This window comes from Dermochelys coriacea, chromosome 8 (genome assembly GCF_009764565.3).
Source record: "Dermochelys coriacea isolate rDerCor1 chromosome 8, rDerCor1.pri.v4, whole genome shotgun sequence".
Classification (NCBI taxonomy): domain Eukaryota; kingdom Metazoa; phylum Chordata; order Testudines; family Dermochelyidae; genus Dermochelys; species Dermochelys coriacea.
Genome location: NC_050075.1, coordinates 63653015 through 63672198, shown reverse-complemented (window position 1 = coordinate 63672198; position 19184 = coordinate 63653015). Strand labels below are relative to the sequence as shown.

Sequence of the window (19184 nt, the reverse complement as noted above, 5' to 3'; positions counted from 1 at the left end):
GTAATAATAATAGGGCTCAGATTTTCCTAGATGTGATAGCTGATGGATTCCTTCATCAAGTAGTTGCTGAACCGACAAGAGGGGATACTATTTTAGATTTGGTTTTGGTGAGTAGTGAGGACCTCATAGAAGAAATGGTTGTAGGGGATAACCTTGGTTCAAGTGATCATGAGCTAATTCAAACTGAATGGAAGGATAAACAAAAATAAATCTGCGAGTAGGGTTTTTGATTTCAAAAGGGCTGACTTTCAAAAATTAAGGAAATTAGTTAGGGAAGTGGATTGGACTGAAGAATTTATGGATCTAAAGGCAGACGAGCCCTGGGATTACTTCAAGTCAAAGCTGCAGAAGCTATCGGAAGCCTGCATCCCAAGAAAGGGGAAAAAATTCATAGGCAGGAGTTGTAGACCAAACTGGATGAGCAAGCATCTCGGAGAGGTGATTAAGAAAAAGCAGAAAGCATACAGGGAGTGGAAAATGGAAGGGATCAGCAAGGAAAGCTACCTTATTGAGGTCAGAACATGTAGGGATAAAGTGAGAGGCTAAAAGTCAACAGTTGGACCTTGCAAAGGGAATTAAAACCAATAGTGAAAGGTTCTATAGCCATATAAATAAGAAGAAAACAAAGAAAGGGACCGCTAAACACAGAGGATGGAGTGGAGGTCAAGGATAATCTAGGCATGGCCCAATATCTAAATAAATACTTTGCCTCAATCTTTAATGAGGCTAATGAGATCTTAGGGATAATGGTAGCATGACAAATGTGAATGAGGATATTGAGGTAGATATTACCATATCTCAGGTAGAAGCGAAACTCGAACAGTTTAATGGGACTAAATCAGGCGGCTCAGATAATCTTCGTCCAAGAATATTAAAGGAATTGGTACCTGAAATTGCAAGCCCATTAGCAAGAATTTTTAATGAATCTGTAAACTCAGGGGTTGTACCGTATGAATGGAGAATTGCTAACATAGTTCCTATTTTTAAGAAAGATAAAAAAAAAGTGATCCGGGTAACTACAGGCCTGTTAGTTTAACATTTGTAGTATGTAAGGTCTTGGAAAAATTTTTGAAGGAGAAAGTAGTTAAGAACATTGAGGTCAATGGTAAATGGAACAAAATACAACATGGTTTTACAAAAGGTAGATCGTGCCAAACCAACCTGATCTCCTTCTTTGAGAAAATAACAGATTTTTTAGACAATGGAAACACAGTGGATCTAATTTACCTAGATTTCAGTAAGGCGTTTGATACCATGCCACATGGGGAATTATTAGTTAAATTGGAAAAGATGGGGATCAATATGAAAATTGAAAGATGGCTAAGGAATTGGTTAAAGGGGAGACTACAGACTGTCAGGCTGGAGGGAGGTTATCAGTGGAGTTTCTCAGGAATCAGTTTTGGAATCAATCTCATTTAATCTTTTTATTACTGACCTTGGCACAAAAACTGGGAGTGTGCTAATAAAGTTTGTGGATGATACAAAGCTGGGAGGTATTGCCAATTTAGAGAAGGACCGGGATATCATACAGGAGGATCTGGATGACCTTGTAAACTGGCGTAATAGTAATAGGATGAAATTTAATAGTGAGAAGTGTAAGATCATGCATTTAGGAATTAATAACAAGAATTTTAGTTTTAAGCTGGGGACGCATAAATTAGAAGTAACGGAGGAGGAGAAGGACCTTGGAGTATTGGTTGACCACAGGATGACTATGAGCCGCCAATGTGATATGGCCGTCAAAAAAGCTAATGTGGTCTTGGGATGCATCAGGCAAGGTATTTCCAGTAGAGATAAGAAGGTGTTAGTACTGTTATACAAGGCACTGGTGAGACCTCATCTGGAATACCGTGTGCAGTTCTGGTCTCCCATTTTTAAGAAGGATGAATTCAAATTGGAACAGGTACAGAAAAGGGCTCCTTCTCAGGATGATCCGAGGAATGGAAAACATGTCTTATGAAAGGAGACTCAAGGAGCTTGGCTTGTTTAGCCTAACCAAAAGAAGGCTGAGGGGAAATATGATTGCTCTCTATAAATATATCAGAGGGATAAATACTAGGGAGGGAGAGGAATTATTTAAGCTCAATACTGATGTGGACACAAGAACAAATGGATTTAAATTGGCCATCAGAAAGTTTAGACTTGAAATTAGACGAAGGTTTCTAACCATCAGAGAGTGAAGTTCTGGAACAGCCTTCCAAGGGAAGCAGTAGGGGCAAAAGACCTGTCTGGCTTCAAGATTAAACTCTATAAATTTATGGAGGAGATGGTATGATGGGATAACATGATTTTGGCAATTCATTGATCTTTAACTATTCATGGTAAATAGGCCCAATAGCCTGTGATGGGATGTTAGATGGGGTGGGATCTGAGTTACTACAGAGAATTCTTTCCTGGGTATTTGGCTGGTTTATCTTGCCCACATGCTCAGGGTTCAGCTGATCGCCATATTTGGGTTCGGGAAGGAATTTTCCTCCAGGGCAGATTTGAAGAGGCCCTGGGGGTTTTTCGCCTTCCTCTGTAGCATGGGGCATGGGTCACTTGCTGGAGGGTTCTCTGCACCTTGAAGTCTTTAAACCATGATTTGAGGACTACAATAGCTCAGACATAGGTGAGAGGTTTATTGCAGGAGTGGGTGGGTGAGATTCTGTGTCCTGCATTGTGCAGGAGATCAGCCTAGATGATCATAATGGTCCCTTCTGACCTTAATATCTATGAATGAATAGATATGGATCTGGTGCGGCCCCTAGAGAAGAGAGCTCTGGGCCACCAACATGTGCTTGTGGTCCTGGACCATGCAACCCAGTACCCGTCCCCCTGTACAACACGGCTTCTAAGACAATAGCTAAGGAGCTAGTACAGATCTTTGCCTGGGTTGGGCTACCCAAGGAGATATTGACTGATCAATGGACACCTTTTGTGTCCAAGCTGATGACATATCTCTGTTTGTTGCTCCACGTACATGCCCTACGGACTCCTTATGGAAAGGTTCAATAGGACCCTCAAGGCCATGATCAGGAAAATGGTGAGCTGGGATGGGAAAGATTGGGATACCCTATTGCCTTATCTCATGTTTGCCCCGCAAGTCTCTCTGTTTGAACTACTATACTGGCACCACCCCTGGGGCATATTGGATATAGCCAGAGAAGCCTGGGAAGAGGATTAAAATCCCGGAAGGAACATAGTTGAGCATATATTGAAAATGAGAGATCGTATAGCCCCAGTTACGCCCATTGTATGGGAACACTTGAAGAAAGCACAGGAGACCCAATGAACCCATGACAAGCATCAAGCAAAGGTTCAACAGTTCCAACCAGGGGATCGGGTGACAGTACTGGTGCCAACAGCAGAGAGTAAACTTTTGGCTCAGTGGCAGGGACCTCATAAAGCGGTTGAAGCTGTGGGGGAGGTGAACTATAAGGTGCGTCAGCCAGGCCCCCGGAAACCGGAGCAAATTTACTACATCAATCTTCTAAAACTGTGGCACGACTGAGAGGCATGCTTAATCACCCAGAAGACCCTTCCCCAAGAGGATAACCTACACGAGCATGTGAGGATATCACCTGAGGCTTAGACGACAGCCTTGTCCTTGGCATTCCCTACTGTCTGACTTAGGTCCTTCTTGCTCAACCTACTGACTTTTGTGAAAGCCAGTCTAAGGGTACATATACATTTGAGCTGTGAGGAAATGCCCAGCTCCCATGTATGTACCCACACTAACTCAGCCCAACCTAGCACCTAAAGGTAGCCAGTGGTGCTGCAGCACCAGCAATAGCTTGGGCTCACCACCCAGGTAGATAGCTGAGGGTCTGGTAGGGTTGTACTCATGGAAGCTAGGCCAAGCTGGTGCCTGTGCGGTATTAGCTTGAGCACAGCTAGGGCAGGTATGTCTATGCAAGCAGGGAATCACACATCTGAGCTCAAATATAGATGTACCCTAGGGTGACTGACTCTTCCCGTGCATTGAATAGGGAGCCTGAGTGACTAAATTTGGATTGCGGATTCCACTAGGAGAATCAGTAACATAAGTGCTACAGGCAATCTTGCAATAATGTGAAAAATGTTCACATAATTTTAGGGAAAATACATGCACAGTTTTTTCAGCTTTTATAGTGTACATGTGCTTATTTGTGTATGCCACAAGTCCAGAATTTGATCCAGTACCTACGTATAACATCCCCTCAATATTCACTTTATTTTAATTTATTTGTCTGGGTGGATTCTGATAATGATTCATCTCTGTCACAGCACTAGTCTAATTTCCAGTTTATTGCATACAGTGGAAAATAGGAAGAGAGAATTTATTCACACACTGCCAAATGCATGTATCATGTTGCTTTTCAAATTAGCTGCAGACTTTCATCCTTTTCTTCATTTTTCTACAAATCCTAAGATTCCTTCCTGCTTTACTTCAGATGATGATGTTAATAAAAAACCCGAAAAAGTCCAAATAACAAACTTTTTAAGAAGAGTGGTAAATGAAACAAACAAATCTTTACTTTTAAAAAGGAAAAATAATTAAGACTGAGTTTAAACTTTAACTTGAGAAGTCAATGTTTTCTGTACAACTGTGCTACATGACAGGATCATTTTTTGGTTGCATGGATTAAAACATTTGGAAGAATGATCCCCAACAGCTAATAATGGTTTAATTTTAATGGTTTAATTTTAAACCATTGTGACCAACCATAAAAAAGAGTGACTGAACTGATACATGTAATCAATTTAAGCTAAAATAGTGAAAAAGGACATAATGTCTGAACATCACAAATAACTGGTCAATGGATTTTGATCCTCATATCTGAGTTAAAATTATCTGCTTGATGCTTCTTTTTATTCATCCTGAAGTACCTGTCAAAGAGAGAACAAACACTAGAAAACACAGTTTAGTACATGTCAATTTTTTTAAACAAATATTACATACAAATTCCCTATGGATTGCACAGGAACAGAATATTGATTTCAACAGAATGGCATAAAACTCATACTGGATGGTTTTAACCTTTTTTTGGAAAGTAAATGGGAACAAACTCCATCAAATATTATTGCAATTATCCCTGAACTGCAGTGGTTCAACTACTTTTCATATTACAAACAATTACTTATTTTGAATTGAAACTTAAAAGTAGCACAGAAAACCATACATTGATTTAATATATATTACTGTAGTTTATCAGTATCCATGGTGTAGTTATTAGCAAATGATGGAATTTTTGGAACAGGGATCTTGAACTTGTTTCATTCCATGACTTTATCAGCTGCATCCAGCCAGCCTTCTTCATATGTATGCATGAATTATTTGCTTCTGTTCCCATAATGCTATAAAGGAGGTGACATTTCTCATACCAGTTTAAAAAGGTGATGTGGGAATTGCCACAATGATATAGTCATTCTAATATGGGAAGAAGATCAGCAATTATGATTCTTCTTTATCAGAACACAGGAGAACTACAATGATGCAAGACAAAATAGATTTTTCCATCAATAGTATTGATAGTATTGTTGTACTGGAGATAGAGTGGCTCGCAGTAAGCAGGTCTGATCTATAACCAGTCACAGACCTCAGTGAATCTGATGGACATGAAACTCATCTTTCATTCAGGCTAAATGAGGAAGCAGTTACATGCCCCTTTGTCCAGTGATAGCTGACACAATGGAAACTACTGCCCATGGACTAGACCATATGCAAGGCCTGGGAAAAAGCTAGAGCAATTCTGGTTGAATGGTTTCTCTAGGGATTGACAATAGGAGGGCTGGGGATTAAATGAGGGATGGAGGAAGGGAGTGTGCGCTCGCACGTGTGTATGTGTGAGTGTGCCAGAAAGCTATGGAGAGACATCAATACAAGTACTAGTAGCATGGCCCTGACAGAGAAGATACTTTTGGTCAGATTGGTGAATGTAAAGGTAGGCTTGGAACTGTGAGCAAGGAAACTACCTCCTGTTGTCTGATCCAACTGTTCAGAGAAATAGGACTTTGTGTCCATTCTTTGTAAAAAACAAAGGCTGTGTCATGGAAATACTTGACACTACAATGATTTTTTCCTCCCAACATAAAAAAAGGTGGAAGACCCTGAATACTGGCGAAAGGCTTAGGCTAAAAAGCTCAAAGTCAAAGATGGCCAAAAGGAATTAAAACAGCACAAACAGGAGCGGGAGACTTTGAAAAAGATATTGAGGCAATAGTGGGAGGTTTATCAGAAAGGACTGAGATGACATGCAGTCAAAGGCCATGTCTACACTAGTAGTTATGTTGGTAACATTTTGTTGCTCAAGGGTGTGAAAAAATACCGGCTGAGCAACATAACTTTTGCTGTCATAAGCGCACACATGCACAGTGCGATGCCAACGAGATATCTCATTGAGCTGGTTTTATTATGTAGACAGGAGAGCTCTCTCCCATCGGCATAACAAGGCTACGCGAGCCCTCTGACACCGGCACAGATGTATTGGTACAACTGTGCTGCTGTCAGCTTGTAAGTATAGACATGGCCTAAATCTCTCTTCAGGCAGCAGCTACAAAGTATCTGGGAAGACTGAGACGGCCAGCTGCAACACTCCCACTCTGGAACAACAAGGCAGGTAAATGAGGTTACAAGCAAACTGACTCCCATGGATCAGAAGGTTTCCTAGGAACTAGAGGAGATTAGGGGAGCTTTGCCTAACATGTAACCAGTCCACAGTTGCTGAAGCAAGGATTTAGGAGCTAAAAATCAGCTTCAGAGGGATATCAAAGGAGTGCAGACCACAATGGAAGTCAGCTGCCTGGGTGAGGAACTGGGCCAGACAGAGAAGTTGGGTAAGACTAAACACTTGCAAAATTTTTCTGTCTTGTCTGTAATGCACAGAAGCCCAGATGGCAGAGGGTGATTATCCCAACTCAAGTGGTAGTGTGGTCACTTTGCTTGCAAGCTGTATCTCTTTACCTCCATTTGTCATTTCTATTTAGATTGCAAGAGGTCTGGGTCAGGATCCATGCTTTCCCATGTGTTCATATGGTACCACCACAATAGTGCCACTCTGCAATGCATTTTTGTATTTTTAAACCCTTGAATTCCTCAGTAAAAATTAAGAAATCTTTTAGTCAGATGATTCACCAGTACTGTAGTTTAATTGGAAATTACTTACCTCTTTTCTTACATTTAGGATATGCTAATTTCCCCTCCATACACTGTACTCTAAATTCAGATATTCGATCCCCCTCATATCCTCTTTTACAGTCAAATTCAATAAAATCTCCACTTTCTGCATACAATTTAGTGGTCTCCCTCCATTTCAGCTCAATATTGTTTTTCTCCATCTCTTCTGGGGATGCTGTACATGGCTCTAGAAAAATAAAAATGTAATGCCATTATCTACATGTGGATCTATTATTGGAAATTTCATTCACTAACTGTGTTGACATTGACCCTGTCCCCAAAAGCTTTACATAGTTAAATAAAACAGGGAAATATTTTCAGACAAGATTTGAAAAGTAAAGGAGAGATGGTACGGCTGAGAGAACACAAAGAAACTCTAGAGAAGGAGGCTTTCACACCAAACAGTGTGATATTGTGGGAAGGGACAGAGAGGAGACAGGGGCTAGATGAACAGAGAGAGAGAGAGAAGATTTTATTCCTTTTTACAATGTGGCCCCTTTGTGCCACTCAGCTAATGCAAATGGGCCACAACCTAACCATACCTGGCTAACAGAATACTCTCCATGCAGAAGGATGCTCTTTGCTGGCATAAAGCTAGCAAATTGGGCTCCCCATTGTCATCCCCCATCCCTTTTGTATAGGTGACATGGCAGGAGAGGAAGGGGACATGTCAGGTTATTCCCGATATGTGAAGTCAGGTCCAGGACAAACCAGCCCTCAAGATACATTCACCATAATTTAGGAACCACTACCAGAGGTAGTTGCACAGCTTTGGAACACTGCACCACAATATACTTCAGCCATTCCCTCCTGAGGGCATGTCTACACTTACCAGTAGATCGACACTGCTGTAATCAATGCAACGAGTGTTGGTTTAGTGGGTGTGATGATGACACGCTAAATTGATGGGAGAGCGCACTCCCATCATTTTGTGTACTCCACCTCCCTGAGAAGCATAAGGGAAGTCGACGGGAGATTCTCTCCCATCAACACAACACAGTGTAGCCACCACTGTAAATGGATCTAACTACATCAACTTTACTTACGTTATTCATGTAACTGAAGTTGTGTAAGTTAGATTGATTAACCGTGATAGTGTAGACCAGGCTCACTCTGAGCATATGGAGGTTAGAAAGACTCTGGCGTAGAGCAGATTACATTAGTTTTATGCCATTAGAGCACCCCCTAGGCAAAAGCGGAATCCGCTGCTGCTCATGCCAGCATCATGTCTACACCCAGCGCTAAAGAACAATGACCAATATTCCTCATGCCATTCCATAAGTTACTGAATTGCAGTTCATAGCATTTCTCTAATTGAAAGCTTTTCAACTAAAAATATATTTGAATAAATCTTTTCATTTACAGTGAACATTGGTTTCATTGTAGTGGGTTTTTACAGGTTTTAACTGAGATATTATTTTGGGGGTACATTCTAAATACTTATAATGGCATGGCTGTTTGCCATTTCCAGATCTTTTAAAAACAATCTGCAGTGATATCCCTAAAAAGAAGGAGAGTCTTCCCCTAACATATTCCTGTCTAAACCAGGAATAACTCCATTCAGACCGATGAAATTAATGTGGTGTTATGCCAGTACAAGTGACATCAGAATTGGGCTCATAATATGAAAAATATATACTCATCACAGTTCTTTTTCATATATTAGATTTTTGTACCTACCTAAGCAAACTGGTGGCTCTGTCCATTGGCCAGACTCGCAGCGAACAAATTGAGATCCCCTCATTATGTGTAAATTTTTGCATCTATATTCCATGGTTGAACCTGATTCATGTACTGGCTGTGCAAAGGCAACGGTGTCTCCATTATCAATAGCAGGCGGGGGCCCACACTTTCCAGCAGCCTCTAAAAGCAAGTATAGAAATAGAGAATATTTGCATCAGCGATTATTTACAGTAAATGCTGTAAGATCACAAATATTACACAATACCGCTATCAATATACTCTGACAGAGCCGGAAAAATCCCAAGGGGAAAAGCGAAAAAGAATCAGCCTGTTATTGGATCTGAACACAAAAGACTGAAAGTTTTATCTTTATACTTGAAGCAGCATGATATTTGTTTATTAACAACTAACACTATGGAACTGATGACAAAATAAGTAACTAGCTACTCCACCTTTGTGAAGACCTGATTCCAGGTTGCTTTTCAAGCAGAGAATGTAGGTTAGTTTGAGATCTTTTGGGTCAGTCATCTCTGCCCTACTAATCCCACCATTCTGCCTTAAACACTGACTAGCAGGGAAATGGAAAGTGAGAGGCTTTGGCCCAACTCCTCCCCTCCTCAGGCTCATGTGGACCAATCAACCTGCTTTTTATCACTGAGGAGTGCATCCATGTACAGTACCTACTCTCTCCATGACCATATTACCATGTAGAGTGTTGGATGCACCCAGCACTTGTCTCAGACTATTGTGAATTATGACATTACCATAGTATCTAAATATTGATAGAAGAGCGAGACTGAGGATAAAATAATGATAAGAGGATGCACGCTAAATAGAAGTTGGGATAATACATGCCAAAGGAGTGGAATATGAAACTCTGAATAACACTAGAGAGATAAATGGGCGTGAATAGTACAAAAAATGAGGGGAGAAAGGAAAGAATGAATCTGAGGACAGGAAAGCCTCTTGATGTCCTTATAATTGATGAACTCATAAATGTAGCTAAGCTTTGCCCTTTGGAAAGGTCCCTCAGTGAGATGGATTTTAAAAATAATTAATACAGAAGCCAGACTCATAATTTAAAATGTACTTTCAAACGTGAGCTGCTATTTCCTCTCTCTGCTTCTCTTGTCATAGAAAGGGATTAGGATAAACAAGGTAAAAATTTGAAAATGCTAAAGCTACAAATTAACATGGGTAGTAAAAAAGCTTTACTTGTACTGATCATATAATTTGACAGGTTTCCCTGAGCCCTTTTTTGCTTTATGACCTGCTTCTTTTGCCTTATGTCTCATCCCTAGATCTCATTTTTAGAAATGTGCATTTCTGGCACTGGTGCCCAATTTGAAAATAAGTTTTGCCTTTCTATTTAATTTATTCTTATTAGATGCATTAGAATTAAAGAAATATGTTTCTTGCCCTTTCCTCATTTTAGCAAGAAAACATTTTATATATTTAGTGCAATTCTAAATAAATTTTAGTAAAAAGGTATGCAAAGTTTTAACAGAAAAATAGAGAGGCTAACATGCATCTCGAGAGAAAAATGACAGTTAGTACATTAATAGTTTACAGAAATCTTAGTAATGGCCGAATAAAGAAGTGTTAAGACATAGGTGAACATGAATATGCCTCACTCTTAGAGGAAAATATTTTTAATAGTACATTTCTATAGAAGAATATATAGAGAATTATTTTTACAAAAAAAATTATGCAATTAGTACAATTCTAAATAAAGTTGATTATACAATTCCACAAGGAATTATTGATGAATGATTAAATTATTTAATGCTTATTTAGAAATGCACTAACTGCATAAAAAGCAGTTTTACAAAAAACTACATTCTACAAAAAGTACAGCATTGTGTATATGTATTAACACTTCTCCTTTATGCCTCTATCATTAACACTTTGTATAATTATTTAATGACTATTTAAAAATACAGTAAATGCATAAGAATATTTTCAGCAAAACGTCTGATTTTATATATATTAACATTCCTCCCTTAGTCCTCTGACCTTAAGGCTTTATTTAGAAATGTACTAGCTGCATAAAAAATATTTTTGCTAAAATGAAATTAGGGCTGTCAATCAATATTAACTCACACAAACAACTCAAAACAGATTAACTCAATTAAAAAATTAATAGTGATGAGTAGCATATTCAATTGCCCTGTTAAGCAATAATAGAATACCAATTTAAATGTATTATAAATATTTTGGATTTTTTTTCTACAGTTTCAAATATATTGATTTCAATTACAACACAGAATACAAAGTGTACAGTGCTCACTTTATATTTTTGTTACAAATATTTGCACTGTAAAAAGATAAACAAAAGAAATAGTATTTTTCAATTCACCTCATACAAGTACTGTAATGCAATCTCTATCATGAATGTGCAACTTACAAATGTAGATTTTTTTGTTACATAATTGCACTCAAAAACAAAATAATGTAAAACTTTAGAGCCTACAAGTCCACTCAGTCCTACTTCTTATTCAGCCAATCGCTAAGACAAACAAGTTTGTTTACATTTACGGGAGATAATACTGCCTGCTTCTTATTTACAATGCCACCTGAAAGTGAGAAAAGGCATTCACATGGCACTGTTGTAGCTGGCATTGCAAGTTATTTACATGCCAGAAATGCTAAACTTTCATATGCCCCTTCATGCTTCAACCACCATTCTAGAGGACTGCTATTAAAACTAGGATTAATTGTGATGTTTTTAGTTTCATAATTAATCGTGATTAATTTTTTCATTGTTTGACAGCCTTAGAAATAACGCATGTTAACATATATGTATTTCACAATTTTTTCTGCCATTACACTACATTACGTACATTACATTGCCCTTAGGCTGAAGCAGAAAATGTGACAGAAGTTTATGAAAGTCATGGATTCCATGACTTCCATGATCTCCATGACATAATCTTAGCCTGAGTCATGGTACCAATCAATGTAAACAATAATTGCAGATTACTATCTAGTTAGTTTTTAGAATCACAATTTTGGCTTTCAGAAAAAGGTGCTGTTACTCTGCAGATTTTTTTTTAATATTCATATTCACCCAGACAGCCAATGAAATCCTGGTATGTCAAAAAAAATGAACCAGTAGAGTGATATCACTTTTTTCTGGAAGCTTAATGATATGTGGTGTTATCCTGGTCCTACTGAAGTCAAACAAAGTTTCTTCCACTGACTTCAATGGAGTGGGCATTTCAATAATTGTCTCTTGTGTACTGTCTAGCTCATCTGGAAGTGGTAGTGAAACTGTGGTCCTAAAAAGTACAAAAAAGAGCACCATCATGCAAAATTATGTTCTGGGTCAAATCCTGAAGGCCTAACATCAGACTAGTGAAACACCGACAGACCCCAGTCATCGGCTGGCAGGATCAAACCTGGGACCTTGGAAGCTAAATGTACGAGCCTCTACGGCATGAGGTAAAAGCCATATGGCCTTTAGCTAAGACTGTAGCAGACTCATTAATCTCTAAGTGGTCCCTGTGCCACGAGAGGGAAAGAGCACCACACCCAGGAGGTGTGTGGGTTACATTAGGTACACTGAAGTCAATGTTAACTACTCAACATGAGCAACCATTGCCAAGAACATCACAGACTAGAAATAGATTTGATTTCTGGCTTTCAAGTGAGCATAAAGTTGTGCATTAAAAGAAGAGATACAGGGAAGCAAACTCTTCTGAATGAGAGTGAAGTTTTTGATTCTAACAATATCATCACTAATGGGCTATTTTAAAAATAGGAAAGTAAAATACCTCTGCATTCTGGTGGTTGGGACCACTTCCCTTGCTTACATGTTACCGTCGGAGACCCAATAAGGCTCAGACCTTTTCTACATTGATAACGCACCCTATCGCCAGGGAAATACCTTCGCTGCTTAGCACCTAGAATCCTACCATCAGAAATCTCCGGTGCAGGTGCACATCTCATATCTGAAAAGACATATGAAAACACAATCACTGACACATTCCCATGAAGGAGATCAGGTTAGCACTTACGGTATTCCATTAGTTGTGTACAAATTCTATTCCAATCCTCTAGTGATTAACCGGTCCTGTTTAACAGAACACTTTAAATTGCAAGGAGGTGACAAAAAGCCTATCCAATAGTGAAATGTTTTGTGTTAAGATTCATTGATGGGTTAAGATGCAAGTCAAACAAAATTATCAAGTTTCTGGAAAACATTTCATGCTTGACAAATCAATCTTTATTCTGTTCAAAACTTTCTGACCAGCTCTCTATATATCATATTGTGCTCTTCCTCCCTAACTCACTCGGGCTTTATGCTCTGTGGCTGAGGTGGCTATACCAACTAGACTCTGCCAAGTTCTCCCCCAGAAATAACAAGGGCAAAGCCATGTAAGCTTCTTCAATAACTTCTTCTGTTCCCCTTCCATGCAAAGGTGGTAGGGCCTTCAGGACTCCAAATCTTTGACTCTCAGGTGACTAGCCAGAGGAAAGGAGTGTCTTTGCGGGAGCCATTTGTCTTTCCAGTTTTCATTCTGGCCCCTGACAACACAGCTCCAACATGTGTCCGACTAATGGTTCTCAAATCTATGAGGAGACTTTGCAGAGTGTTAGTTGCCAGTGTCAGCTCTGAATAAATAATCATTGTAAAAAGAGCAGATGGGAGCTGGGTTTCTCCCTTGGAGCATCAAATCATCGTCCTCTTTTGACTGTTCTGTGTCAGTAGCACTGCTAGCTACTAGAATGAGATACTGTTTATATATATTTACAGCCTAAGGATCAGCAAATGACCTACCTGCTTGACAGACCACCTCCTTTCCCAAGAGATATTGGCATTGGAATCAGTGAAGGCCCTGGACCTGTGGCTGCACTGAGTTGGCAGCTCTCCAAAAGCTAGGCAGTCCAACCTGGGCAGAGCAGGGCCAATGTGACTTAGTGGAGAGGTGTATAAGCATATGCTACACCTTCCTTGAAAGGACAAGCAGCTAAGGGTACAGCACAACTCTATTTGCATAGACGGGAAGAGTCTTTTTGAGCTTCAGCCTTCAGCTGTTTAGTTCCTATTTCAATCTGGGTTGCAATAATGGGAAGGAGGTACAGACAGCAATTCCAGCAACTGGATGGGGGGAATATTACCATTTAGTTAAATGCACTGTATCTCCTGGCCAGCTGGCAGAAAACAATTGATGGGAAGCAGGGCTCAAATTGGGTTGTGTCACACTCAGCACTTTTTGTGGAGGGAGGGAAGGGTTATTTTATATGCTTCGCACTCTGAGATTTCACATGGAAAATTAAAGTAAAGATCATGAGGAAAACCATAAAATTAACTGAATGAGTGTAACTGATGCCAAGATGCCTGCCTGGTTCTGCACTTAGCTTGGAACAATATTTCTAAGTGGGGTGAATAACTGGTGAATCTAAATGGGGTTGGCTCAGATGTCCAACTATTTCACTGGTGATCAAAGCAGGTAAAATAACTGAAAGAGTATCACAGAATTGTATAGTCAACAGAGAATGGATGGGATTTAGAAGATAGCCACCGCTTTCTCCCCCCTCAACTTCCAAGCTCTAATTGTGGGGTCAGGAGGATTCTTTCCTGAATCTAATGGCTCTTGCTGCAGACTCATGCAGACATCACAAAAACAGTTATGCTCAGATGAATATTTTCAAAACCATGCAGACTAGAACCAATATATTTTAAGGAAGGTTGAGATTCTGATGTCAACATAGGACCCTGAGAGCCAGAGAGTAGGTTCCTATTTGTGCCTGTGCCTTAACCCAGCCCTGCCCAAAGGTGTATGAAAACCACACTGAGAGGCAATCTTTTTTTGAGCATCTGCAGAATCTCCTGAGAGTAACATCTCGCCTTGGTGTACCAAGAAAGTAGAGATTAAGAGAGTACCACCAACACCCCAACCCCCAGCTTGAGCCCCGGTGAAAGGATGGGACTGGCTCCTGCATAAAACTTCCAGAAGGGGATAAAAATATAAAATACAAAGAGTAACATTATCTGAATCAGCTCACTACAGCTACTAATGGTTTGGTTCAGCTCTAAAATGGCTGCCAACATACTAGCAATATACTATGGTATGAGTTCCAGGATGATAATGTGCAAGAAGCATACTCAGGAAGTCCAGACACCAGATGGGGTCTACACTATTTGGTGAAGTCTGCTCTCAGTTCTGGCCACAAGTTGGCAGACAAAAGCAAATGCTTCTTAGTAAGATAAAGTTGGACAGTAGGGATGTGATAAATCTACTTTGGTTGGGTCAGCCAAATATCAAACAACTGTTTGTATTCAACGGTTCCTCAGTTCCAGAGAGGCCAGCACTCCCAGAAGGAAAGAGACAGCATGAAGACCTATGGCTGACCATTTAATCGGTCCAAAGATTCCAGGCAGTGCAGCATAAGGAACTGCAAGACATATCCTCATTAAGTATATGTAGCATTAGTTCATGAGTGCTCACTCAGGTCCTGCAGAATGCAAAATAGGAGGAAGTTACTCACCTTGTGCAGTAACAATGGTAATTCAAGATGTGTGTTCCTGTGGGTGCTCTGCTGTAGATGTATCTGCGCCCTTGTGCCTCTAATCAGAGATTTTTGGTAGCAGTGTCCATTAGGCATACATTGAGTGTCCAGATGGGGTGGGATCTGAGTTACTACAGAGAATTCTTTCCTGGGTATCTAGCTGATGAATCTTGCCCACATGCTCAGAGTTCAGCTAATTGCCATATTTGGGGTCGGGAAGGAATTTTCCTCCAGGGCAGATTGGAAGAGGCCCTGGGTTTTTTTTGCCTTCCTCTGCAGCATGGGGCACGGGTCTCTTGCTGGAGGCTTCTCTGCTCCTTGAAGTCTTTAAACCATGATTTGAGACTTCAATAGCTCAGACATAGGGGAGAGGTTTATTGCAGGAGTGAGTGAGTGAGATTCTGTGACCTGCATTGTGCAGGAGATCAGCCTAGATGATCATAATGGTCCCTTCTGACTTTAATATCTATGAGTCTACTATGAGTCTGTGAGCTAGCACATGCGTTTTCCCTCCCTCATGGTCTGCTTTGAGACTACCTAGCACTGCACAGGCGAACCCCGCTCAGTTCCTTCTCTACTGCAGACCCCTTATGGAGAACTCTGAAGTACAGGGGAGGGAGCACCCATAGGGGGACGCATCTCGAAGAACCATCATTACTCCACAAGATGAGTAACTTCTTCTTTGAGTAGTGTCTCTATGGATGCTCCACTGTAGGTGACTCCCAAGCAGTACCTACCACCACTGGAGGTTGGGACTTTGGAGTGGAGTCTATTACTACAAAGAGTACAGCGGAGCCAAAGATGGCATCAGAGACTGCATTTCCAGTGATCACATAATGTTCTGTGAAAGTGTTGGCAGAGCCCCAAGTTGCTGCTCTGCAGATTTCCAAGATTTGTGACTGAGGTAGAAATTGACCTCATGGAGTGCATACGCACTCCAGATGGAGGCAGCAGGTAGCGCCCTTGATAACAGCAATTAATGAAACCAGAGACCCATTTGGATAGTCTTTGAACCAATATTGCTGAGTATTTGGATCTTTCCATGAGTAAAAGGAAGAGTTATGGGGACATCCTGAAGTCCTTAGCTCTGTCCAAGTAGAGGGGTAGTGCTCTTCTAACATCTAGCGTACGCAGAATCGCCTCCCTGATGTCACAGTGTAATTTTGGGAAAGAAAACAGGAAAATGGATCTGTTGATTCATATTCATATATGGAAAACAAAGGCAGCTTTAGGGAGAAACTTGGCATGTGGCCTCAGAGTTACTTTGACTTTAAAAAAGACCATGTATGGTGAGTGTGCCATCAGGGCTGCTATTTCTCCTATGTGCCTAGCTGAGGTGATACAATTAGAAATGCTGTCTTCATACAGGAGTGGCGAGTTGTATCGGCCTGTGGTGCCTGGGCTCCAGCAAATTCAGGGCCCAGGAGGCCTGCCTCCGCCAATGATCGGGGCCGGGTCTCTCCCCCAGCCCTGTCTGCTGCCCCCATGTGCCTCCTGCTCTGAGTGTTCCTGCCTGCCCTGGGGAGCAGGGGGCTGCCCCATGGAGCTCTGCACTGTGCTCCTTCACAGCGCGACTGCCAGCTACAAGGGAGCGGCACTAGGGGCAGGCTGAGGCAGCTGCTGTGCCAGAGAAGGGGAGGTGGTGCATGGCATCCCCCCCCCACACACCCCAGCAGGTGACTCCGAGTTGACTCCAGGGGGCGGGGGGGGGGCTTATCCTGGCTGGACCTCCTAAGCAGCAACCTGCCAGTGGGGAGAGGGCTAGGAGGAGTCCTCTCTGGTCCCCAGCTCTGGGGCTGCCTGCTTGCTGCACCACAAACTCCTCATCCCCAGCCTCATGCCCCGCACCCCCCTCCCTCTGTCCCAGCCCAGAGCCTACACCCAGCACCCAAACTCCGTCCTAGAGCCCACACCTCTCCCACACCCAAACTTCCTCACAGAGCCTGCACCCCAAACCCCCTCCCGCACCCTCCCAGAGCCTTAGGCAGGTGTGGTGGGTTGGGACTTGGACCTATTCTGGGCACCATCAAAAATTATACAAACCTATCTCCCCTACATGGACAGGTGTAAGAGAGCAAGTTGCCATGGGCTCAAAGGGAGGTCTAATCAAAGCCCTGAGAACTAGATTAAGATCCCAGGTTGGAGCAGGTGGTCTCACATGTGGGAAGAGATTCCCAATGCCCTTAAGGAATCTATGTATCAGCAGGTGATCGAACACTGAGTATCCATATACATGGTGGTGGAAACCCAATTTCAACGTGAGATGTACCTTAAGGGAGCTGAGTGAGAGTTTTGACCTCTCGAGGTCTAAAATGTAGTGTAAAATAAGAGAGGGGGAAGATGAGGTTGGGTCTATGTGCTTATAATGACAACACACTTGGAATCATTTCCATTTTGTAGATACGTACATTGAGTGGTCAACTTTCAGCTGTATAGAAACAAGTCTTTCACCTTGTCAGAGCATTCTGCCTCTAAGCCTTGGAACCGAGAAGGAGCCAAGCCTGGAGACAAATGACCTGCAGGGTGGGATGAAGGAGCAGCCCATTGTTTTGAGAGAGCAGGTAAGGAATGGGTCAAAGAGGAACTGGAGAACATATTGCCATCTGTGTCAGGTAAGGGAAACAGACTTGTCTTGGCCAGGAGGGGGCAATCAGGATAACTCTCCCTTTGTCTCATTGAATTTTCAGCAGTACCTTGGATAGAAGAGGAAACTGGGGAAAGGCATACAAGAGGTTCCCATCCTATGGGAGGAAGAGGGCATCTCCCAGTGAATGTTTCTCCAGACTGGCCCTGGAGCAATAACAAGGACATTTCTTGTTTCGATAAGTAGCGAAGAGATCCATAGTCGGGGTTTCCCAAAGGGCGAATATATTTTGAAGCACCTCTGAGTTCAGTTGCCATTCGTGGTCGTGAGAAAAATTCCAACTGAGACTGTCAGCTGTCAAGTTCTGTATCCCTGGTACATAGACAGCTGAGATAAGTACATTGTGATTCCAAAGTTTCAATTCCAAAGTTTGAGTGCTTCAGTGCAGAGGGAGGGACATCTGGCACTCCCCTGGTGATTTATGTAAAACATGCAGGTCATATTGTTCATCATGACCTTAATGTGGGTGTTCTTGATGGAAGGCATAAAGTGTGCACAGGCATTCCTGACAACTCTTAGCTCCAAACACTGATATGGAGGATCACTTCTGTGAAAGGCCACTTGTGCACTGAACCTTGTGGTTGTATAGGTGAGCTCCCCAGCCTATTAGGGAGACATCCGTCCCATTTGAGGTGAAAGACATCTATTGTTAGAGTCAGCGTCAGTGGCGGTTACACGAATGGAATGCCTGCTTGGATATTGGATGGGTCTTTCCACCAATCCAGGGAGTGCTTTACTGTGAAGTGATAACAGTTTGGTTAGTCTGTAGCTGTTAGGGGACTAGACAGATGTGAGCTGCAACTAAAGACACTTCATGAATATCTGGGCATTTGGAAAGACAAAGGTGCGTGTTGCATTATGACCTAGCAGCTGCAGGCAGTCCCTAGCTGATGTCTGGGGCTAGTCTGGACTGTTTCTATGAGACCTGTAAGGGTGGTAAGTCTGTGTAGTGTGAGGAACGCTCTCACTTGTACTGCATCGAGGTTGGCACTGATAAACTCCAGTCGCTGTACTGGGTTTAGTGTGCTGCTATGATGGAGAAAATGCTGGAAAATACCTTAGTAGAGCAGAGCAGTCTGTACTGATAAAGGTCCTACCCAAAGGTAAACCATAGGAATCTCCTGTACGATAGTGGATCGAGATATGGAAGCAGCATTGTGTAGATCAAGGGCCAGAAATCAATCTCTTTGCTCTAGAGCTGGA

The 19184-nt window shown here is 41.7% G+C and overlaps 1 protein-coding gene across 2 annotated transcripts in view; it reads right to left on the bottom strand.

The window, feature by feature from the left end:
• Positions 1-4251: 4251 nt before the first annotated feature.
• The window catches only part of CFH (complement factor H), an 84895-nt gene continuing 69962 nt past the window's right edge, over positions 4252-19184 (bottom strand). For both annotated transcript variants that reach the window (XM_038414630.2, XM_043490842.1), the window contains 4 exons: positions 12598-12774; positions 8819-9001; positions 7128-7325; positions 4252-4851 (listed from right to left, as the gene is read on the bottom strand). In XM_038414630.2, coding sequence (XP_038270558.1) covers positions 4838-4851; positions 7128-7325; positions 8819-9001; positions 12598-12774 — 572 coding nt within the window. In that variant the 3' untranslated portion in view covers positions 4252-4837. The remainder of the gene's footprint in view (positions 4852-7127; positions 7326-8818; positions 9002-12597; positions 12775-19184) is intronic.